This window comes from Watersipora subatra, chromosome 5 (assembly GCF_963576615.1).
Source record: "Watersipora subatra chromosome 5, tzWatSuba1.1, whole genome shotgun sequence".
NCBI classification, from domain to species: domain Eukaryota; kingdom Metazoa; phylum Bryozoa; class Gymnolaemata; order Cheilostomatida; family Watersiporidae; genus Watersipora; species Watersipora subatra.
This window is the reverse complement of record NC_088712.1, coordinates 18067660-18093421: the sequence shown is the minus strand read 5'-3', so window position 1 is coordinate 18093421 and position 25762 is coordinate 18067660. Positions and strand designations below refer to the sequence as shown.

The window sequence follows — 25762 nt, the reverse complement described above, 5'->3', positions numbered from 1 at the left end:
TATGCGTATTAGCATGTGGCTATCGGAGCAGCTTTAACAATATATATATATATATATATAATATTATATATATATTATATATATATTATATTATATATATATATTAATCTCAGCGTCTACCTGAGATTTGATCTGACCAGCTGTAGTTATTGAAATCTTGAAATGAAGAATCTGTAGCGCAGAAGATTTGGTCTCGGAACCTTATTTCACCAGACAATAAGCTAACCAATTGAGCTACACGAGATGCATTGAAATCATTGGGCGATATGGGTAGTTAGCTAAGTTAAAATAGCTTAGCGACTTAGCATAACGTTATGGTGCAACGTCACTAAAGCTTGCTGTCACAACTCTTATTAGTAAGCTTAGCAATTCAGATACCAGCTTGATCAAATTAGCCATTGTCAATGTGCCTGGCTAATGGCAAGTGGCAGGCAACTACATTACCCGCCACTGTTTATAAGCTGTTTTAATATCCGAGTAACTTCCGGCATTCTTCTAGTTTTTTATTAAAAGCATCTCATAATAATTTTTGATAAAAATAAAGTTTTGGGGAGATCACTGTATACATTCTCAACCAAATATTGCTCAATATAAAAACAGGCTAGACAGCGAGAGAATGTTTCCTGGGAAAATCTGCGTACTGGAAACATAGAGATAAGGGAAGCTAGTTTGTTATCTATTCTGTGGTCATTCTTTCCCTAACTCACTTTTGCTCTTTGCTCCCATCAAGATGGCTGCTTCATGTCACACCCTTCTAAGGCTTGTTGCTGTGCTTTTGCTCTTTACAACAACTCTGGCTCAACTGCAACTGAAGGGGAACTACACAGATGGGCGAGGTATCTGTTTATTGCAGGACAACATTACGGAGGGGCAAAGTATCTGTTTTTTAAAGCATCTTCACAAAGGGGCTAGGTATCTGTTTATATCATTTATCTTGTACATGTGAGCATACACTTTTAATTACATAAAACTGTTATAGCTAGATATTAACGTATAGTGTTGTAATAATAATTGTTTATTTAGTTGAACATAGATGCATCACAATTGTAAATACAATAAATATAAAACTTTGTTGAATTTGAAAAAAAACGTTGGAGTCTAGCAGATAACCACTTCGAAGTTTTTTTTTAGCAAAAAATCAATTTACTTTATTCTAGCATGCCACTAAATATTTTGCCTTTAAAACATTTACATGTACTTTGAAAACATTATGGTAAATTTTGTAAAATGATTTACTTTTTATTGTAATGTTGTTACTCTACTAAATATTTTTAACAGCCTTATTTTTGACTCACTTTTTTATTTTTAGTATTTTGGTTTTATTCATTATTTCTGGCGTTGGGCAGGTTTCATTCAGGTCAAACAACCAAAAGCTAATTATTGCAGTTTTTTGTATATAACTTGACTGATTTTTTATAATTTAGGTATCTCATTTTGCAACAAATGTGGCTATGTAACCGACACTAAATTACCAGCAGCAAACATCAGCCAATGTGTGCTTGAAAAGGCTGATCAAAAGGATATCTCGAACTCAATATTTGCATGCCAATGTCGTACTCACTTCACCGGAGATGGAATCACATGCAACGGTGAGTATTATTCTACCATTGTCATGACAATAGAAAGAGCCTGCTTGTTTTTTTTGGATTTATTTATTCCTATTTCAATGCATTTATGTTTTATGCTTTTTCTTATAACGAGAACTACAGCGATTTTAAAGGAAAAATTCTCTCAAGTTAAATATTGTCACCACTTGTTGGTGATGCTGAACAGTAACTATACATAGTGACTATGAATAGTAAGTGTGAACTGTGACTATGAATAGTATCCATGAATAGTGACTATGAATATTGACAACGAATAGCGACTATGAATGATGACTATGAATAGTAACTATGAATAGTATCTATAAATAGTGACTATGAATAGTGAGTCAGCGACTATGAATAACAACTATGAATAGTAACTATTTATAGTCACTATGAATAGTGACTATAAATAGTAACTTTGAATAGTAACTATGAATAGTAACTATGAACGTTCTCTCAAAGCTTTTTAAATAGAAAGCTCAAAATGAAATTACCAAGATATAGTAGGATGATGTTTCACGTAACAAAGTTTGTAACGGATTTCTGAAGTTGATACACTCAAAAAAGGTAATCTTTTACTCTGGATGAACTACTTATGTGTTGTTCTGTATAATATCACCTGTAACTTTCACAATCTTACCAAAATTTTGTTCCTTGTTTCATTTTCAAGGTTTTTTAGTAAAATCTTAAAAACTAAAGGAAGTTGAAGTTTTGTGGTCATTTATTAGTTTCACATAACAAATATTATTCTACTATGGCACAAAACTGACAGCTTGTAAACTTAGCAACACATTTTTTGGCATGTCACAAATGCAGAGCAGTTTAGCGCACGCCCCAGGACCGAAACCGCAAACATAAATGCTGGCATCCAGACAAACAGACTATTTTATATAAAATCTAACTGGAAGACCCCAACATTATAAACAAAAATAACTTTCCGTTTTAGTAGCTCTAAAATTGATTGCTGCATTATACAACTTTTAAAAAAGGACAAAATTCCCTACAAGGTGATGGTCAAAAATATTATAATTTACTGCAAGATAAGACAACCTTTTTGAAGCTCAAGTAAAAGAACAAGTCTTACTTAAATTGTCATATAGCTCAAATTCTGATAGTTTTTTGTATATGCAACTGTTCTGTGGTTTATGTTTTTTGAGGAATTATAAGTTTTATAATAAAAATGACAAACTACTTCATATTCAAATTAAATTTTGCATTAAATTACCAAAGTTATTTGTCAAAAAGAGCATTCATATATACATATATATAATAATAATGTCTTATCATTATTTATGAACACGCCAATGGACATGTTCATAAATAATTATGGTACATTTAGAGTTATTTGATGCCAACTACACATGCATTATACAATTGTTTAAATTAATTGATGCAGTATTTTCTTGGATTTAATACTATATAAATTTTACTGCTTTTAAAATAGTAGTTTCAGAGCTATGATGTACAACATGCGTAAATGATGGGGCATCAAAAAAATGTGATTTTGTGTCTTGGATTCAATTTTGAAAAAAATTTGTGAGTTAGCCGATTTTTAGAGCGTAAGACTTTCGAAAACCATTGACCACATATGTAGGTGGTTTGATTAACTTTGAATTTGACTTTATCTAATTAAATGTCTCAAGCAGCTATCCATGAAGATGTGAATGATGTGACACTACAACCACGAATGGTGGAACATGTCTGAAAATGATTCACAAATATCAAGCTACTTAACGAACTATGTCCATAAAACAATCATAATTATACTAAAAACAGAGCATAATACTATTGCTATTGATTATGTAATACATTGTAGTGGCATTATCCCACGACCAAACGAGCGGAGCGAATGTTTGAGAGTTTGTATGATAAATGCATGTGCACACAACTTACGAAAATTACTCATCAACAGTGTCGCAAACCCTTGTTCCGAAATCTCATCAACAAATTTAACCATTTTTGTGTGTAGTAGTTTAAGTATAATAATGATACAAAATGCATATAAACCTATTTAAATATGTTACCAAGTCTTTGAAAAGTGTTGACATATTCCTAAAACTTACCCATCTGAACGGATTATACACAAATAGACAGATTAATTTGGCTGAAAATCGTTATTAAAACTTGTTAAGCTTTACTTTTATCAAAATTAAGACCGGCTATTGAAACGCCGAGCGACAGAGAATAGAACCATTAAGTTGTGTGCTTTTCACGAAAAAATAATGTGCAAATTTCACCAGTCTATAGCATTGTCAAATTTCCAAAGGTTTCTGTAATTAACGTAGAAGTACTGAAATCGTTTCATTTTTGCCGATTTCAAAGTAACTGATATTTTAGACGCTTTGGAGTACTTTGGTATTCTAACTGATGTCCAACGCAGTGTAAGTAAAGGAAACGACAATGATATTTTTTTCTAACGATTCTTATGAGATTATTACAATATTTAATTATAAGTTTGGATGACTATTGAAGTGTTATAGTCACACTAACAACATCGATGATGGGCAATATGTTACTGTTATTATTTTTTCTAAATAGTTTTGTTAAATAGATTTTTCTCAAAATCTATATAAATATCACAACTTCTTGATATTGTTAGCTATGACGTTTTGAAATGTAAACAAAATTGTGCATTGGTTTTCTATTATTACTGTATTACTACATGAATAATATTGGTTATTCTAATAATATCAGTGCATTTTACTTCTAATATTGGCCAATGTTGCATTTCTCCTATTGCAGGAGAGAGATATAAACATATAATCTTTTCCTTTCATTATTGCTGTTTGTTGTATATAATAACACCCACACCCAGTACATTACAGCTACCATTGCAGTTATTCTATTGCACTGCAGTGCCATTTGACTGCTAATATTGCATTTCTCAACCATCAGTACCCTTTCTTTTTTCCAATATCACTTTGGTCGTGGGTTGTATGATAGTGGAATTTCTGGGATAGTAAAATAATGAAAATACATGTTTCTATTAAAACTATCACGTAAAGGAAGAAATGCAGCACGTATTTACAAAACAGTATGTTTTACTGGGAGAAACATAGTAGTAAAGCTATTTAACATGTTTAAAGTTTTCTGTTTAAAAATATAATGTTCCCGTTTATTTAAACTTGGAAAGATCTTAAAAACTATGATACACTCATTTCACATTTTAGCCTACCGGACCATATGCAGCGTTACAAGGTCTTGTTGGAACAAGTTGGTGAACAAGCTGTGTGCCTTTTAAAGTTGTTATATTTTCCCTCCGCTGGTTCAGATATTCTTTTGTCTCTAAAATTTCATCAGGTTTCACGAAAACAACTGTAGCAGTTGAGCTTTTACATGATTGAGCAAAGCTCTCTGCATTGGTCACAACAGCTTTACGCCCTAACACTGTGCGACGCACAAATATTTTCAAACTACCTTCCAAACCATCGACTGGCACTTTTCCATGGCCGGTAGCAAAAAAGTTCCATTCAAAATGCTAAAGTTCATGGGCCACCTTAAACCAGTGAAGATTAGCGAACATGGAACGGTTTTTGAACTGTGCCCCCGAGCCATCTGAAAACATGCAGACTGAAGTTAAACATTCATTTTCAGATTTTATCATTGATATCAGCTTGCCAATGTACACATAAACGGAATACTTATCATGATTTAGGTAGTCACTGACAAAACAAGCACTATGTATTCCATTTAGAGTCTTTGTGCAACAGGTAAACAATGTAACCTGGTTGTATGCCCAATGAGCAGCTTGTGTTTCATCCTGATGAGATGTTAGGTAGGTTTTCCTAAATTCAACTTTCAATAGCACAACTGCTTCATTTGGTCCCAATTTTCTTTCCAATTGTTCATAATATGAGGTTTGCGGATCTTTAATGTAACAGAGAGTCAGAAAAGTATCCCATCGTTTCACCAAACAATCGAGGAGCTCATTAAACGAACCTTCATGCCTTACCTTTTGAACCTTTTTGTCAGCTGTTTCCTACTGAAACCAAACTACTCGCGTGTCCACATTGTCTCTGATAACCAAATAGAAATTCTTTACTGACTTACAATCACTACACTGAGTATCAAGCATGTGCATACACCTTTGGTTAGTACGATCACAAACAATGATATTCACTAACTCTCGACCATTAGATGGTAAACTACGGTTTTTAGCTAGCACAGAAATGCACGTCAACATATTCTCATGTGATGAACACACACAAACATTATGAGGCTATTAATAATAGAGTTATTATAACTATATAGGCTATTATGAGGATATGCAGCACTTGAGCAGGTCTAAGCTTAGCAAACTTGGTTCCACCTATAGGGTTTGTGTCATTGTACTAAACTTTGTAGAGCTCGTGTGTCTCACTGATGTTATGGTAAAGATGCCGTTTCTGAACCATTCCTCCATTGAGGCATCTACAATCTTTCATAGCTGGAGCTTGTTGCAATGTATCATCTCTTTAATAGATAGTTTGAGCCTTCTAAACAGTATCATCAGCAATTGGTTGCTTGTCACGTCTCTCATCAGTGTCCGCTTTTTCAGCTAACTGCACTCCGACATGAAGGGCCAGCTTCCGCACAGCTTGTCTAGATCTACGAGTACTGTTAGGTAGAGCTTTCTGCAGTCTCTTAACAGCTTCACCTCCTGACTGTCTGTTTCTGAAGGCACCAGCTACAATAAAAACTTTGCAAACGATAAATAAATTTTGTACACATTCTAAAGTTGTAAACAAAAGCGGCCAAATATACAACTGTACATATAATATATAAATATAAAATATATAAATTGTAGAAAAACTCATGCAAAGAATGTAAAATCTACATACTATTATAGTATGTAGATTGGCTGGGTTTGGTTTAGTACGTGGACACGATCCACCACAATATACTTTATGTATTTTAGTACAGATTTAAAAATTAAATGTATAATTTAGTTTCCACAGAACTTAGTTCATTAATTCAATTAGGTGACAGGTGAAAAATGGAGCTATGTAAAGGAAGCCACTTTTTGTATTTACAGTTTCAATTCTCAGCTGTACATTTCTATTCTTTGTATTTTTTCTTTTTGAAGACTATTGCAGTCAATACTCAAACCTTTTTATGATAACGTTTTAACTATTGCAATTGCTGCCGCGCTCTTGTTGTAGTTAATAAATATATCTCGCGCTTTTGAGATAAACAGGATGTGGAAAGGTGTCCACATACAGTATTCAAATGAATATTGCTGCTAGACACTATACTGTTATATCTGTTGACGGTTTAATAGCACTTAGAGTTTTCATACAAACATCAAAACATGTAATTTCGCTGGAAATCCCAACCAGAAACTAGTTGCAGATACAAAAACTATCATAATTTGAGCCAAATGCCAATCTAAGTAAGACCTGTACTTTCATTTGAGCTTTAAAAGAGTTATTTTATTTCAAATCATAAGATTATTGGCAGCATCTTGTTGGGAATTTTGTCTTTTTTCAAATGGTTTATTACAACAATCAGTTTTAAAGCTACTGCCATGGGAGGTATTTTTGTTTGTTAATGTTGCAGTATTTTTATTATAGCTTATATAAAAATAGTGGGCATGGCCTGTTCATTTGGAAACTAGTGCGCTCCCATATATGTTTCCATTGGTCTGGCAACTCTGCCCTGTGCGGCTCTGTTACAAATTTTATGATTAGTTATGGTTGGTACTTTGAGAGTCTCATGTACTGCAAGAGCTTGCCGGGTGTATTAAATTACCAACAGCTATTCTGAAGTACAGCTAGGTGGTCGATTGGGCAGGTAGTAGTCAGTCTATCAAGCCGAATGTCGCATGTTTGAATCTTGGTAAAAGAAATATTTTTTTCTAAATTTTAATCATAGCTTTGGATGAATGGATGGACACAACAAAGACTGATAGACTTTACTGTGTTTCAATACGCTGTAGCGGCTGTTTTCAGACAACTCAGGCTGTTTCGATTCATCAACACACATTTATGACTAACAACCATCAACCATGTGTTTGCCAAATTCTTGCTCTAAACGCTGTAGAGTTGTTCCATTTTAGTACTTTGATGAGCTCATACCAAACAAAGGCACAAAAAGAGATTGTGTTATAATTACATAATTATTGTTTTGTAGAAGCATCATAATATATCTTAGCACTCTGATCGATGTCAGTACTGTAAAACCCCTCTTCGAGCACCATGGCGTGGCATTTTTCAACCCTCCCATATAGTGGCGCTATATTAGAAGTGGGGCTTAAATTGAGGTGGCGCTCAAATTGAGGTTTTACAGTAGTTACTGTTATAATTCTTACCAGTCATTAGCAAAATTCAGTAATCCAGACCAATCCTCAGCTGCGCTTCATTATTTTGACTAAGCATCAGCCTAATCTTGATCAATCATTAGTTGTGCTCACCAAACTGCTCCAATCACCGGGTTTGTTTAATAACTTTTACCAGCCATTAGTCATGATAGTCAAGGGACCACGAAAAATTGTGTTTAGTAATTTTGGCCAGTACATTACAGTATTAATGTACACATTGATTGTCAATTTTTGTTTTATCGATAGCTTTATCAAAAACTTATACTTTGTATTAAACATATATTATTTTAAGCACTAACAATATAATCAGCATATGTAATAACATAATGTTGTATAACTTCTGGTGTAATCGACTGCTGTCTGCTAATGTTTATTCTCAAGAAGTTGATGTGTTGTCACAATTAACATGTTGTGTGCTACGATCCTTTACATTAGAACATCGAGTTTAGTTTTATCAAAAGCATCTTGTTGTGAAAATGTTGAGCAAAAACTGTACAATCTCTGTAGATGTTGACGAATGTGCAGAAGGGACAGACGACTGCGACAGAAATGCCTATTGCATAAACACTGTAGGTTCATTTGACTGCTCTTGTTTAATTGGATACCGCGGAACTGGAGTTGACTGCTGGAGTAAGTAGTTCGCACTTATCATACTGTTATACAACATCTAAGCTCATCTCTACCAACCCTATTACATGCTGACTCAAGCGAAAGTACGAATTCCATCTTGAATCTTTGTAAAAATGGCTGCCAAAGTTTCTTGTGGATTTTAAGGTTGGCAAGCTTGGCTTTAATAGTAAAGCCATTTTTATGATACAAAGGGCTGTTTTACTTACCAGTTTGTTAAACTTACTCTTTGAGAAAGTATGATTGCTAAAAATTGAAAACTTACTAATAATTGACAGATTTCAAAGATTGTAATATCATTGCCAAATAAGATAATAACCGTGTTCGGTAAAATAATCTATCAAATGCTACAAATATATATTTAAAAATAAATAAAATAAACAATTGGCAAAAATTAGTACTTTTTAAACAATATTGTTTGCATCGTTCGGTCGGCAAGATGTGTTCCGATTGTTGCTTCTATTTGGACTCATTTCATTGTCTTCTAGTTGTTTAATACCTTCCACTGTGCCTTCTGACCTAAGCTCTTCTTCTGCACTGCTGAACTAGTCGATATTCGAGTTCAAACAATTTTTCTAGAAGAGCAAAATCTTTACGCATTGCCATTTGGAATAAAACACTTCGCGTAAACTAGGAGAAACTTGTAGCCACATGTCCAGCTTGAGCATGGGTGCAAAACACAAATTTTAGCCTCAAATAGTGGTACAAATTCTATCATAATTACACAAGTCAAAAATTACTTGCTAGATAACAAATTTACGAACAAATAAAATGAGCTTAAAGAGGTCTATCAAAGACTGAATCCACACAGGTTTACGCAGGTTTGGTATCCAGAGAGAGTCCCTTATCACAATAAAATTGTTTCAGGAACAGAAAGGAAATTTCAATAATAATTTATTTATTAGTGATTATTTCCAATTACTCTTAAATAATTTATAATTATAAAATTTTAGATGACTATATTATAGAGCAAAATTAAGCATATGCAAACCCTAGAACAAATTAAAATTGATTTTCAAGAGTTGTCCTTTCTTGATCAATCTTTGACAAGTTTCTTCATTGTAGGTTTATATCATTCATTTACTTATCATGATTGACTCTGTCTAACAACAGTACAAAATAATATTTATGCTACTAGACTGGATCGCTGTCAATCTGGCAAGAGACCGCCATTAGCGGTGTCTCCATATAATGTAGATCTATTTTGTGAAGTTGCTTCCACATGACTACTTCGTTCACCAATCATTTCCTTGTGAGGGTTATGCAGACATTTCATTACCTGCAACAGTTTCTGTCTAGATACAATACAAAATAAAATCTGTTTAATTACACTGATTTATTTCTAAACCATAATCATCCACCTACTCTATGTAATGTCAGTAACTAATCATGCTTCCTTATACGGAGTTGGGGTCTCTTGACTATGTTTTTGTAGATATTGATGAGTGTGCAGAAGCGAGAAGTGAAAAGAATGCTAGTGATATTTACTGTAATGGTCGAGGAGAATGTAAAGACACTGATGGTTCATATAGATGTAAATGTGATACAGGACATGTGCCGGCCATAAATGAGATGGTTTGTGTTGGTAAGTACAGATATATCAGATACACTGTATGGAAGGCTGCGTAAAGTACTTTGGATTAATGAGTGTGGAGCTACTAAATACATTTGTAGGTAGAGACATTATTTTAAATTGTTCTGGTCAACATGAAGTTTTTTCAGATGGATTTTTATTCTGGTTTGTTAATAAAAATTGATGTTTATGTAGTTAGATATTTTAGTTAGTGGTTAGTTAGCATAGCATCATATTTTTGGGTTCAAAGTAATTACATAACAAAGTCTAAAAATTTAATGTATGAAATACTAAAATAATGATAGCAATTTTTTAGGACAATAACAAGATCTATTCATTCTTGAATTGATGTGAAATTCTGTTTTCACATTGCAGACATAGATGAGTGTGAGAGCACATCAACAAACTGGTGCAGTCCAAACGCCAGGTGTGATAACACGATTGGTAGTTACACCTGTACTTGTAACCATGGATACACAGGAAATGGCTACACCTGCTCAGGTAGGTCATGTGATACTCATTTTTTACAGTACTACATGAGGATTAAGAGTTGCTTCAGAGTAATTGATCAGTGTTAATGTCTTTATTATTTCAATATATAATATTGTTTATTGTCAATATGCTTTAGGGTAAGTTAATGTTGACCAATCATTAGCCATGGTAAACAATCCTAACCAATCAATCATTAGTTGTGTTTAATAATTTTGACCAATCACCATATGCCTTCAATAATCTCCACCAATCACTAGCTGTGCTCAACAACCTTGACCAATCGGCTTAAATTTTTTAATATTCACATATAGGCTTATTAGCTAAGTGTGTATTAGCTAGCGTATGTATGTACATACGTATAACTGTATGTATGTGAATGGACTTCGACCTATCCCACTACTGATGACAAACCACAAATATTTAGTAACTAAAGCGTTGAGTATCACTATAAGTACAATCAAGCTAATCACAATATTGTTTGAATGTACTACAGGTGTATGTGCGCGTGCTTGCGTGCTTGCGTGCTTGTGTGTGTGTGTGTGTTCCACAATTTGTTGCTAATCTCATTCAAACTTTACATGCATATGCTAGTCCGGTAAGTTATAATGATACTAAATTGTAACATGAAAAACATTGCTTAGTTGTTGATACTTCTTTGTATATACATAAAGTATAAGATAATTTATTTATTAAAAGACAAACGCTGACATGCTGACTCATACATTCATCTTCTAGTCAAAATAATCAATTCTCAAGGTATGTTAAAATCTATTGGTTATTGGTTAATACACATTGAATTATGGAGTTGTCCTTAGTTTTAAATACCCTTTTGATATTATTGGTTATCCTTGTACAGTAATACTTCAGCTTAACGAATGCTCCAACGTATGAGAAACTTGAGATACGAGCCAGCTTTTAAGCAAGTTTTAGCACTAACATACGAGCTATGTTTGAGATGCGAGCGCGTGAGTCAGTCGCCAAGTATGCTGGAGGTGTTTTATGAGAACAGCATCACTCCGTATTTTTCAACTGCTCAGGTTATACTTTTGTACCGTGTTTTTTTTTGTGCGTGCAATATTATGTGAATTAAAAGTACTGTGCGTAGACCAAAAGTTTGCCAGTAAAATGAAAGATGAAATGCAAAGAAAAAGCTAATGATAACAATTATTAAACAGAAAATTATTGAAAAATATGCCAAATGTGTATGCGTGATTGAGCTAGCTCAGCAATATGACAGAAATACATCCACAATTATCAAACAGAAGGATTATATTCAGGGAATTTATTTAGTTCGCAAAAGGACTAACTATAGTTTCTAAACGGCGCAGCGATCTTCACGACCGCTGATGGAGAGACTGCTCAGGCATTGGTTAAAAGATCAACAATTGGCCGGTGTGCAGCGTAATTGAACGATGCAATGTAAAAAGGCCGTTGCTATCTATCAAAACTATAAACATTCGGACAAGTTGACTAGTGGTCGTACATTAAGCGTTTATGACGACACTTGTGTTCGTCCTAATCGGAACATGTTGAAAGGGCGACAAAGGCAAACGTCCTCAGATAGGTTTATCTTAAAACGACCGGCTAGTTGTGAAAGCGAAACAAAGGAAAAATTAGCTAGCCAGCGAGAAACTTCAAACTATGAACGCCGAAGAAATTTTAATTACCTCAAGTTAAAAATGAAAGTTTGCTTTTAGGTTTGCTTCTAATTTTGTCTTTCAAGACTTTGATAAAATCCAAATTTATCGAAGTCAACTGTTGTAATGAAGGATAACTCTCTATAACTTTTTAGGATATCTCCCTTTCTGGCAAATGATAGCGTTAGCTGCTATTGTATGTATTTAATTTTACATTTTATTTAATCACATTTCCTTGCATTATTTTTATTTGTTGCTTTTTAAAAGCTCATGGTAAGTTAGGAAAATAATCAACATGTTCTTTTTGGTACAATATCTTGTTTTGAGTGTTTTATTTGCATTTTTTTAGAGTTTGGAAACCAATCAATATATATTTAATTGTTCTATATATAAATAAATTGCACCAACATGCGAGTAAATTAACATATGAGCTCAGTCTCGGAACGCATTAAGCTCGTAAGTCAAAGTATGACTGTACGTTCAAAACTATCAAATCATGTTACTTACATTTATCATTAATCAATTCAGTCGATAATTCTTTCTTGGTTAGTATACATTGACCTAGGGAGTTGTCCTCACTTGTAAATGCTTTTTAATACTATTGGTTATCCTTATTTAAAAAATTGTCAGCAGGCAGCCATTGCATCCTGCAAGCTAATCAACCTTTTTAATTTTAAGTAGAGACTGTAATATAAGCCTTTACAAATTTGATGACACATCAGAGAACGGAATATAAACGAATGACTTCTATAAAATATATATCTTTAGAATGTTTATGATATCCATCTATGGAATATGTTTCAATTTTTTAGCATTTTAGCAAGAAATAAATGCAGTGTGACACGATTGGAGTTTATTAGTTAAGGGAAGACAAATCAAACTTGAAATTACAAAGCAAGCTAGTTCTTTTCGTTTGTACTCGCATAGGTATTGCTTACTCATCTCGCGCATGAGGTATGAAGGTTTTATTAACCCTTTTTTGTTCACTTTACAACGAACCCAATTCTATCAGCTCTAGTCTGCTTTGTAGCGCTGTCATAATCATTCTATAGCTGAATGACACAATCTCCTTTCATTAGTAGTTTCAACACAGTCAATAGTGCTAGAAATAGTTTCTACTGCTGCCCTGGTAGTCTAGTGTGCCGTGGATGCTTGTCAGGTGAGCTGATGAACTACAGAGAATCAGTATATGCGCATTAGATTGAGTGTTGGAGTGGCGGTGTATCAACTTGAAGGTTACGAGTTCGAATCCTATTGAAAGCAATCTTTTCTTTTCACCTATAAAGTTAGCTTCTGACAAGCATGTAGAAATTTATTGTATGCTTATTATAGTAGAGACTAGATGAATGTCCGGCGTTGCACAAGTAACAAAAGACAACTTATAAACAGTGGCAGGTAATGTAGTTGCCATTGGCTAGTTTGAGTAAGCTAGTATCCGTATTACTAAACTTACTAATAAGAGCTGGGAGAGCAACGTTTAGTGACGTTGCGCGTAACACAGAGTCGCTGTGATTATTTTAATTCAAATAAAGACTCAGATCACCCAATGATATAAATGCATTTAGCGTAACGTAATGGGTAAGCTTGTTGCCTTGAGAATGGTAGGTTCTGAGATCAATTTTTTTGCGATGTTTCATTGCTAGATTTTAATTGCTATAGCTGGACAAACAGACAGACTTTGACATTTGCATATAGAGAATAATAAATCCAACTTTATTACTTTGCCTCCTAATCACCCATCTAATTAGAAACTCAAAAAATTAAATTCAATAGTAAATAGTAAAAAAATAAAATATTCTATCAGAAGGTATCAGTAGTTTTTATCATTTGGGATTGTTTTTGATGTTTGGGATGGTCTGATTACCAGGATGGTTCAAAATTAATACCGATAAAATGTGATCGCGATTAAAACGCTCATATCGAGAAAAAGTGCTATTATGACGGTTATAGCTGCAAAGAGATTGACAGAATAGAGACACATAACACTGCAACTTGAACACAATAGCTGATATCAACTAACAATAACCGCTAACAACTAGTGATGTCATTACACACATATTTTTCTTCTGAGCGTTTTAACTGCGGTCAAGTTTTGTTGATTTTAATCTTGAAACACCCTGGCAGTCAGACCACCTAAAAAAATATAAACATAAAAAATAATTAATAAATTTTGATATTGCTGCAAAGTGACTGACAGAATATAGAGCTGTAACTTGAACACAATAGCTGATATCAACTATAGCAATGATAGCAACTAGTCACGCTATTTTGCACATAATTTCCTTCTGATCATTTTAACCGGAAGCAAGTTATTTCGATTTTAATCTTGAAACATCCTTGCAATCAGATCACCTCAAACATAAAAAATAATCAATACTTTCTGATACAATCTACTACAGTTTTGTGCAAGTTTAAATTTAAAGACAATTGCTATAAATTGATGGATTCATAGGCTACCATGGAAAGACAATTGCTATAAATTGATGGATTCATAGGCTACCATGGAAGTTGTTTAGCAACTTGTTCTGAAGCTACACATGTACTGCAGGGTATCAAACTAAAAATTTAAAAAATCCCAGGTTTATGGCTATTTTATAATATAATTCTTTCATCCTTCCAGAGGTCTCAATTTCGAACAAGGTGGAAGGATTATCTGACCTTTCAGCACTCCTCTCCAAGTACCGAAAACTTAACCAGGAGCGTCTTCAACTTGTATTAAAGCATGATGAGATTCTGCAACGCTGCGCTGTCCAACTTCAGGGAAGACAACTTCAAACTAAACGAGCTCGCCGTGAGGTATGCTGTGATGTTTCTTGGCCAGTTTTAACAAGCGTTTTGATGACAGTTTTTATAATAATATAAAGTAAAAAAAGTTTATATTTTTTTAATACAATCCATGAGATTATATTTATTTAAAATTTTGTAATGGTTTCTGATATTATTGTTTGCCACTCTTCACTAAAAGTTAGTGACCTCTTCAAGTCCTAGTTTAAATTTCCTGTTTTCCTGAGCTCTACTGTTGATAGTAGATTTGGCTGCTGTTAAAGTGTTCTAGTGCTGCCAAGGAGCTCTGCTGCCGCCAAAGTGTTCTGCTGCCAAAAATTGTTCACAGAGATAAAACTTCTTATTATTAAAAATCTTTTGTTATAGGCATATACTAGGGCAGGGGTCAGCAACCTGCGGCTCCGGAGCCGCATGCGGCTCTTTCATCTGATCACTACGGCTCCTTCTGTCTTTGGATTTTTTTCCTTTTTACCGTATGCCAAGTAATTCATGAAACTATAAAAGTTTAATCACTAGATTTTGTAATATAATTTAAAAAAATGTAATTATGGTGATAATTCAAACATTGTCGTTTGTTATGCGTCATCATTTGTTCTATTATTATTAGTTCCTTATCACATGATCGTCACGCAGCTTTAACTTAAACATAAAAGTACAGAAAAATGTACTACCAGATTTGCACGTAGGGCTAGATCGCTACGAGATACCTTCTGATATAATTTCAACAACACTACTGACAAACAACAACACTAATACAGGTAGTACACCTTATAACAATTATATGCGCCAATAAAACCGCCAAAGGCATTTTATTGTTCTTTGCAAAAGTATAATTTTGGTTTTCTCAGCAGTTAAATCATTATACATGCCACACCTTTGCGTTTTATGGTGTAAACATGGTATAAAAGCATTAAAAGTTAAACAAAAAAGTTACATGTAGTATTTTTTTTAATTAAAAATTTCAAAGGGGGTTTGTGGCTACCATTGGGTTTTTTTGTGGAAATCGGGTCCAAATGGCTCTTTTAGTGGAAAAGGTTGCCGACCCCTGTACTAGGGGATTGCCTAGGGCTGCATTTGAGTAACGTGAGCTACCCCTTGCTACTACTACATGTACTTACTATAATACTTACTAATAACTTACTATAATAAGAGCTGTGAAGGCTGTAAAGCCAACTTTAGTGGCGCTACGCATCACACAGCGTCGCTATGCATTTTTTAACGGAGGTAATGACAATGAGCATGATTAATTTATTGTAACTCATGTAGCATGGGTAACTTAATAGGTTAGCTTGCCCGCCTCACAAACTGGAGGTGCCGCGTTTAAATCCAGTACGAAGTGCATTTCTTGTTGCTAAAACTTTGTCGCTATAATTGAACACACGAAAAACAGACAGACCAACAGACAAACATTGAGATTTATATATTTATACATATATATATATATATATGTATATATATATATATATGTATATATATACATATATATATATAAATATATACATATATATATGTATATATATGTATATATATACATATATACATGTATATAGATTGTTATTAATGGCTTAGTTGCATAGTTAATTATTTTTATTTGTGTGGTACAACAAATTGGTTTTAAATAAAGATTTCAATATGTAAAACTATTATTAATAATGATTTAGTTTTAATAATGAATTATTTTCATTTATGTGTTACAACAAATAAGTTTTAAAATGAATATTTTAATATGTAGATTTATTATTAATGGCGATTTAGTTTCGATAATTAATTATTATTAAATTTTTATTTATTTCGTACAAAGACTTTTATAAATTTTGGTACAAATTTTGATACAAATTTTGATTTATATGGTACAAAAAATAAATCGGTTTTAAAATAAATATTTCAACATGTAGAAGTGTTATTAATAATTATTCATTTTTTAATATTGAGCTTTTTTATCGTAATTGAGTGTTTTTAATAATTGTCTCAATGAATGAGATGCTAACTTTATACATTTGTTATAAGCTACTAGAAAGGGTATTTTTTCCTAAAAATTAATAGATTTCTGTAGAAGTTTTCTTGCAGATTAATTGTATTGAGATCTAATGGGTACCTTGCTCTCTAGTGAGCTAATTAGACTCAGCTATACAATGATATAAATAGTGTCTATCCCACAATGCAGCAGTGCTTAGGTTTAGCGTCAGACACTATGCCTATATTATTATAGCTAGTTTTCTGTCAGTCTAGTGTGATGTGAGAAATCATCAATTGTACTGATAAAGCACAGAGTATGACCACTAATTTATACTATGTAGGTACAACGACTCCAAAAGTGAATTATATAACAAAGACTGAATATATATTACAAGCTAGAAGTTCCCCTCCTACATTTAGATATGTATCTCAGTGTTTTCTGTCGTTTGTGTGTCCAGATATAGTGACTCAAATCTAGGAACAGAAAAACCAATTCCTACTGGATTTGAACTCAGAACCTCCAGGCCTGCAGGCAGGTGTGCTGATCCATAACGCTACATTGTCCTTGCTGTACTATAGAACAATTGTGCAGTCCTTGTGAAAATACAAGTCGCAATCTTGACATCACGCATAACGACATTACTCGCATCGTCAAGCTCGCTTCCTGGCTCTTAGTACAGCAAAGATTTAGACTTGCTTACATTACTCAAATTCATTCTATTATCCATGCAATGTAGAGCATTCACGTAGTAATCATACATAATAAATTGGCATTAAGACAACGGTAGTGAACAGAAGTTTGTTAGTGTGAACCTTAACTGGTTTACTGTGCTCAATCGTTATAACTCACACGTTTAACTCCTCAATGAACCAACTAACCGTCAAAACTACAATAAACACACTCAAAAATGTAAAAATAAACCCCACAAAAATAATCCAAATTGCGGCGATTTTAAATTGCAATATGCTTTGTGCGCACGTACATGCAGTTAAATTATAACAAAGAAATATATAATATTATTAAGAAAAAAACGTACCTATTAGCTTCTCACAAAAACCATTTTATTAATAACCACAATTCGGGATGTTATAATTTTTTGTAATCATTCTTTCTGAATATTTCCTTTTCTAAAAATAAAAGCGTGAAAGCTGCAGTGTAATCGCAACCGATAAGCGGCTTATTCAACGCAGGACAGGCCCTGGCAATTTTCCAGCTCACTCACACCATAGCGTATCGCCAATGATATAAACCCCCCACAGGATAGGCGACGGCTATCATATGAGCGGGTTTAATGATCGAGCTCTGTTTGTATTGTGCTAGCCTGGGTTTTGGGGCTAACTCAGTACTTGCGGGGTGGTTGCATTGCCTTGTTAGGTTTTTTGTTAGGTCTAGATTTTTATCACCTATATGCGTCGATCGCGGATATTACCTGATTTCCGGTTAGCAGTACAAAAACAACAAAACCCGTAACCTGCAAACACGTAATTCTCTCTTTCCCTCTTTAATTTTAGCAATATACTAAGATCCATGGAAAATAAAACATTTCAAATTACCTATTTTTACCAATTCTGAGATTGGTAGATGTCATAGTATATGCTTAAAGTTAAATATAATTTACCCAAAATCACCCGAACAACGTCCTTTTTTCCCTAGTTTTTGATTAATATTTTGCCACCCCTAATATAAAATGACAAAGTCTTTTATTGCTGTCACATTGTTTGACCTGGCCAATAAGATGGTACAGCAGGCAAAGCTGTGTAGTGTAGTTTTCATACTCAAAATCCAAATCTAAAACCGAATTTGGGCTATGTCACGATGGTGACTATTAATATCGCAAATGCTTGTGAATGGCAACTGACTAATCATAACAGTGACAATGTTGGGCAACTATACTTATTTGACAACAAAATAAAACTAACAGATCAGTAAAATAACCATTATTGCTGATAATATTTGTAAATTTACAAGTGACTTTATTGAGCATATTTCATTGTTCTGGTGCTATGTTTGGGTTCATCCCAACAGAGCCCGATCATTAAACGCTATCCTGTGGGGGGTTTGTATCATTGGTATCACGCTGCGCATGGTCACTTACACTATAGCGTTTCTCTACAACAGGTGTTTCACCTATTATATAATGAGACAGATACTAACACAAAGACTACCCATGCTCTGTAAAACAGCACATCCAATATTCCACTCATCAATACAGTTTTGCTTTGATTTTTCATTTTCAGTTTGACTTTTTTCATTAAAGTAACATGTTCTTTTGTCGGTTAAGGTGCTCAATGGTGACATGACAAGCTCAGGCTCTATGCAACATATGATTGCCATCCTCGAAAGAAGGAATGCCGAGTTAGCCCTAGAAAACCATAGATTAGATCTCAACTGCTCGGGCTAATACGAGTACAGTCCACAAACGATGGTGACTTATTGACATTGCATTTGGTTTGCCTATAATCCTTTTCAGATAAGAGGCTGAGACGACTGTTTCTGTCATCCTATAGGAGGTACATATAACTCTGAGTAGCATTATTGCATGGACATTCTATTTGGCAGAATTTTTGCATTGCATTTTTGAGCATATTTTCAAAACAGTATCTTGAAAAGTGTGCGCCAACTTACTGTCTGCCAAAATAATCTTTTGTTATAGTAGAATAAAATAAATATTAAAACAATCTGAGAATGCAAATCAAGATGCTGCCCATTTATCATCTCCAGCCAACTATCTTCAGTTCTATGAGCAATCTCAGATTTCCCACCCATTACCCTACAGGAGTACACATGCCAACATATTAAACACAATATCAGTTGTGTAATGGAGTAAGCACTCATTTAGTCCAATAAACTTGAAGTTAACTACTACCCACTTCAGAGCCATGATTCGCACAGCAATAACTTTATTTCTTATCATTGAATGAATATATATATGTATTCAATATATATATATATATTCATTCATGTATATATATATATATATATATATATATATATATATGTACTAGCGGAATGCTCAACACTGCACGAGTATTAAAAAGCAGCATATAAACAGTGACAGGTAATGTATGTAGTTGCCTGCCACTTGCCATTAGCTTGGCACATTGTCAAAGACTCATTGAGTACACTACTATCTGTATTGTTAAACTTACTAATATGAGCCGTGAGAGCAAGCTTTAGCCACATTACATTGCGTAACGTTACTCATAACGGCTCATATCCCCTCAGAATTCAATATATTTCGCTTAGCTTAATTGGTAAGATATTTGCCTGGTGGATGGGAGATTACAAGATCAAATCTTCTGCAATACTGATTCTTCATTCTAACATTTTAATGGTTATAACCGAACAAACTGAAGTACACACAAACTTTGAGATTTATATACAGAAGATTTGCTCTCTTACTTTGGTTTGGTTGAGAATGCTGTCAGAAGCGCAACACTATTTGTCTTAGTGCGAAGCTCTTCACATTTGTGATTTGAGCACTCTGGTGTCAGCAGATTGACTTTCCATACAATCTATATATGTATATTATATATATATTAATATATATATATTATATGCATATATATTAATATATATATACATGTATATATTAATTAAGCTCTGTTAGTATTGCGCTAGCCTGGGTTTTGGGGCTAACACAGTTCTCATGACGCAGTTGCGTTGCCTCGTTAGGTTTTTGGGTCTAGATTGGCTGTGCTTAATATATATATTAAGCACAGTTAATATATATATATATATTTATATATATATTAGCTGTGATATCCGGTGTTACCCAAGTATTAAACATCAGCTTATAAACAATGAGATGTAATGAGAATTGCCTGCCACTTGCTATATGCCTGGCAGATTGCCAATGGAAAAGTTTAGTAAGCTAACTAATGATAATTAGAGTTGCCCCGATTTTGGTATCGGAATCGGTATCGGTGCCGATATGAGTGTCAAGTATCTGAATCGGTATCGGCCGATCTTTTCTTAAAAAATCTGAACCTGCCGATACTTTTTACAGATCAACCATTTAGCAGAAAACTGTATTTTAACCTGCTATACTAATAAAAATTCATCAGCTGTAAGCTTCTTACTTTTACTTAATGAATTTCAGGCCTGCCACACAATTTATTTCATGTCTATAGCCTGATCAACACAGCGAAGGAAACTTTTTAGCCAGAACGTAAACAAAAAGTGTGGTATTTCCCAATTACAGCGATAGGTTTTATTGCAAGCAATCACGAACAAGATAACAAAAATGGGAAACAAGAACACAGTGTAATATTTCTATTTACTAGCATTACGAAAGTAATTTAAACAGTCGACGCATAAAGTTATCTATCACTCTCTTGATCCTGACGATACAATGGATCGTTTGTATTGTACAAAAAACGGTAACCCCAGTGGCGTATCGGTATGTAGCCTGTCCTCCAACATCTGTTGCAAGGGAATCCCCCTTCAGGACGCTTGGCTACATTGATAATGATGGAAGAAAAGAGACGTCTTACTGAGATAATTGAATCACTAACGGTTTTTAAAGGAAACATTGATTTGCTGTAAACTTGTACAGGCACAGCAGTTCATCTAACAATAGAAGAGGGACTTCGTTATCACAGATAGAACTGTACCACTAACAGTAATTACCTTTATTTACAAATTACAAGAAACATGGACTGTTTTGTTACTACATGCACGGTATGTCAGTATGTGAATATGTATATATTTTTTTCCATAAATGCAAACAAATAAATACAATAGTATTCATGTTTTCTTTGCATTATGTTTGTATTTGCATAATAAAATGAGCTACTATCTATGCAACACAAAAGATCTGAATCGGTATCTGAATCGGATTATTTTTCAATTAGGATCGGTATATCGGATCGGTATCTGAATCGGCTGGTGAATTTAGAATCGGGGCATCTCTAATGATAATCACTTACTTACGCAATCACCCTGGTAGTATGCAAAGCTATTGGGTATGTGCTCCAATATAGCAACTTATATCGGCGTGCTAACAATTCATTCTCTGTGGCTTATTGGGTAGGGTGCCAGACTGGCATACGGTAGGGTCCAAGATGAAATCTTCTTCGATACGGATTCTTGATTCCAAGGTTTCATACCTATAGTCAGGATGCAGACACATGACATACATAAAAAGTACATAAAACACACTTTGAGATATATACATATACTAGCTGTGTCACCCATTGTGTGTAATAAAAGAGTCTTTGGGCAGAAAATTGATTTGTATTTAACATATAACAACATTTATCATTCTAACTTTTAAACTACATATCATGAGAGAAGTGTTTTGTGTAGTTTAAATAAATTAAGAGAAAAATAAAAACAACTGTGAAGGTTTTAAAACTTTGTCAAACAACTGTACCTTTCAAGCTAGTAGCCTGGCATATTGCCAATAGAAAATTCCACCAAGCTAGTTAATAAGGTTAGGCTTCCAATGAGGGTAAGCCATGACTTTGAGTCTGCATTGTTTTCCAGCTCAGCTGTTCTAATAATAGCTATAGTTGGAAAACAGACGGACTTTGAGATATATATATATATATAAGATACATATAAAGATTATTAAAAACTACAGGTTAAAATCATTACTACTAATAGTTTTATGCAATTGAATTGCAATTTTCAGGTAAAATGACTATAATGTATAATGTACAAGCTATAAAATTATTTTACAAAGCTGGTGGCTTAGTGCTATCTGATATACTGATAGTACATGTGTACAGAAAAGATTATGTTATTGAGCTAATTAGGTGTTTTCTAGCATGCCGGCATGTGGATATTAACTCACTTCTAGTGTTTAGGCTGGGTAACTTTGACTCAAATATGATAAAGTTCTTTTCCTATAGGCATAACTGGCAAGATTTTGTTGATGTGTTGTATGATGCCGCTCTTTTGATGATCTTCCAGGTTATATTGTAGTGAATGTTCTTGTCTTCTAAGTCCCATATATATTTACTCAATTCTGTTTGTAGTCGTTTGGGAGGATATTTAAAAGGTGTTTTGTGGTTGGCCAATCTCGTTTTAAAAGTTGTTTCAGTGAGGCCTGCATACGTTTGTGTTTCTTGCATGTTGCATTCTCCAGACTCTACAGTTGCCTGATATAACATGCAGTCTGTAAGGCATTTTCCCATTCAGTGGGCAGTTTTCACAATTTTTGCAGTTGTGTTTCCTGCCGATGTTGCGTGTTTATGATAGTACTTGCTTATTGTGCCAGTTAATTATGATGTTGATGTTTGAGGTACAGCTATAACTTAACTTTACAAAGTTTTTGTTGAAGATTTTGCATAATTTGTGTTCTGGTGGAAATTCACTCTCCAGAATCTTAAAAAATTCTTTACCGATCTTGGTGGTAACAGCTTTGTTGAATGGGGGTTCTACCGTATTTTTTGTCGTTTTCTATTTCTGTGTTGATTTCTGTATTTCTTTGTTGGAGTTGTTGCTCTCGTAGTATAGAGAGAAGTTCTTCCTGGATTCAGGTATGTTTCTTATGATTGATGGTGGATGATTTGAGTATTTGTGTACATATGCGATTGTGCTGCAGGGTTTACTGTAGGGTTTGAAGTTGTGGTTAAGGTCTAAAGTTACGTCCAAGAAGTTTACTACTTTCTTATTTGCTTCGATAGTAATACGTAAGATGTGTTTACGGAAGATCTCACATAGTTCTTTCCTTGTGCGCTCAATGCTTTGTGCACTATCTATTAGTAGTCCTAGGCCATCGTCACAATATAACCAAAGTTTTTGCCAAGCTTTCCAGTGATAAGGTGTAGTATGAAAATTCCGACAAACTGGCAGCTCTCTGCTTCATTGTAAGAGTCCATCGTTATGTCGTACAAATTTGCAGCTGATCTCTTACTACATGTTTTGTTATTTCTGTAGAGTATAGATTTTTTTGAGTAGTGTATTATTCATTTGGCTAAATCAGACATATTTGTGTATTTAGATGCAAACATTAAAGCTTTGCTAAGTAGATCTTCTGTTATTGAGGAATAAAATTAAACGATATCAAATATTAAATTTAACGTTATATATACAGCCAAGCATGGATAACTCAAACTTAACAGGATCGAGCGAATGTGTTAGAGTTATCAGAGCGTTCAAGTTATCAGAGCACTGTCACAAGTGCATGTATTTATTAGTAGATACATGTACATATACAAACTATATATAAATCAAAAGCATAGACTGCTTGTTGCAAGTTAAAGGGTCTCTCATGTAAAGTTTAAAAAAATTTTATTAGAAAGTATAGGTATTTTTCTATCACTTGAGGTTTTGTTTTTGTTTTAGGTGATGTGACTGCCAGGACGTTCTCAGGTTAAAATTGGCATAACTTGATCGCGGTTAAAATGCTCAGAAAAAAGACATCTTTTTCTTTTGAGCGTTTTAACCAAGATCACTTTTGCCTATTTTACTTTAAGTTTGTCCAAAGGTGTTCGGGCTTTTCCTTGCTTTCGAGAGGCCGTCGCAAAGCGGATGTCTGATAAAATTTGACTTTTAGCAAACCTTTAGAAAAGTCGTTAACAAAAATATTTTGCCAACAGTGGTAATAATTGCGCTTAAGAACTACTAAAAGTTGATGTTTATCTCTATGGCTTGGAATAAAGTGATATTCTAAAGTGATAACAACAGTCTCTGTAGCCGTTGGGCAAAAAAACTGTTTGAGTTAAAGATGCTAAGTTCGAGATATCTAAAGCAATTTATCATTGCGTGGGAACGGACCAAACAAGTCCGTTCGAGTTAACCATGTGTTCCAGCTATCCGTGGGAAAATTATACGTGTGTGACTGTATATATATACAATTACTCTACCACGTGCCTACCTATATGTAAGCATGTAGGTAGAGGTAGAGATACACACTCGACTTATATATAACATATCTGTATATAGATATATTACATATAGGTCGAGTGTGTATTTCTACCTCTACCTACATGCCTACATATAGGTAAGTACATACCTACATGAAGCCAAGTGTGTGTCTCTCTCACCATCTCTACTCACATGAGGCCAAGTGTGTATCTCTACCCTACCTTTACCTGCGTACCTACACAATTCCTGGTCTGTATTTTTATTTAACTATCTCAATAGTGAAGAAACCACAAAAATCTTTTTTAGTTTTTTTACATACCATCAAGTTTTGTGTATTTATTTTGTTACATGAGTTTGTATAACAGTTAATTAACATTATTTAATATAATATTAATTAATGTTTATTACTTTACATAATGTTGCATAATGTAGTTTCAAAGAGTTTTGGAAAATTTTGATAGTGGGAAACAAATATAATACATTGGTTTGTACACTTTTTGTAATAGTTGCTTTAAAATGTGATGTTTAACCTGCAACTAAATCTGAAAAGAACTCAACTTTTCATGTTTTACTGTAATGCTTCATTTATTGTTTTTCAGCACATTTTCTTGTAACTTTTACAAATGACACAAATAAAATATAGCAAAAGAAAAATGACTAGGTTTTTTTAAAAAGTACAGTTTTGTTGCATCTGAATTTAAGACTAAAAATTTTTAAATTTACAACATGATGTCATTTCCTCACTTACAAAAGGAAGCATGACAGTGAAGATTTGGGAGAATAATATCAGAGAAATGACGCCAACCTTTATTTATCTGTTCTTTAAGTATTTGTTCTTAGCCAACCCTCCCGCCGACGCTGAAGCTCTCCGATAAGATAAAAGACTCCATTTACGTCCTAATCCTTCCTTTGCTTTTAATGACACAGCCATGACAACGCTGACTTGATGATGAGAAAATATATGATAGGAAAATCTGCTTGCTGAAG

The 25762-nt window shown here is 33.8% G+C and overlaps 1 protein-coding gene across 2 annotated transcripts; it reads left to right on the top strand.

Annotated features, from left to right (window-relative positions):
* Window positions 1-722: 722 nt before the first annotated feature.
* On the top strand, window positions 723-25724 carry LOC137396127 (EGF-containing fibulin-like extracellular matrix protein 2). Of its 2 annotated transcripts, none has more exons than XM_068082286.1 (7): window positions 723-836; window positions 1425-1589; window positions 8395-8517; window positions 9950-10099; window positions 10463-10588; window positions 14837-15012; window positions 25703-25724. In XM_068082286.1, the coding sequence occupies exons 1-7, from the start codon at window positions 731-733 to the stop codon at window positions 25706-25708; spliced, it is 852 nt and encodes a 283-aa protein (XP_067938387.1). In that variant the 5' UTR covers window positions 723-730; the 3' UTR covers window positions 25709-25724. The 2 variants fall into 2 exon arrangements, with proteins under 2 accessions (XP_067938387.1, XP_067938386.1); XM_068082285.1 differs by lacking the exon at window positions 25703-25724 and adding an exon at window positions 19239-19627.
* Window positions 25725-25762: the final 38 nt, after the last annotated feature.

Coding starts and splice junctions, on each gene's coding strand:
- LOC137396127 (XM_068082285.1), top strand. CDS start 731: ATGGCTGCTTCATGTCACACCCTTCTAAGGCTTGTTGCTGTGCTTTTG. Junction 1,590..8,394: donor AGATGGAATCACATGCAACG/GTGAGTATTATT, acceptor CAATCTCTGTAG/ATGTTGACGAATGTGCAGAA. Junction 10,589..14,836: donor AAATGGCTACACCTGCTCAG/GTAGGTCATGTG, acceptor TCATCCTTCCAG/AGGTCTCAATTTCGAACAAG.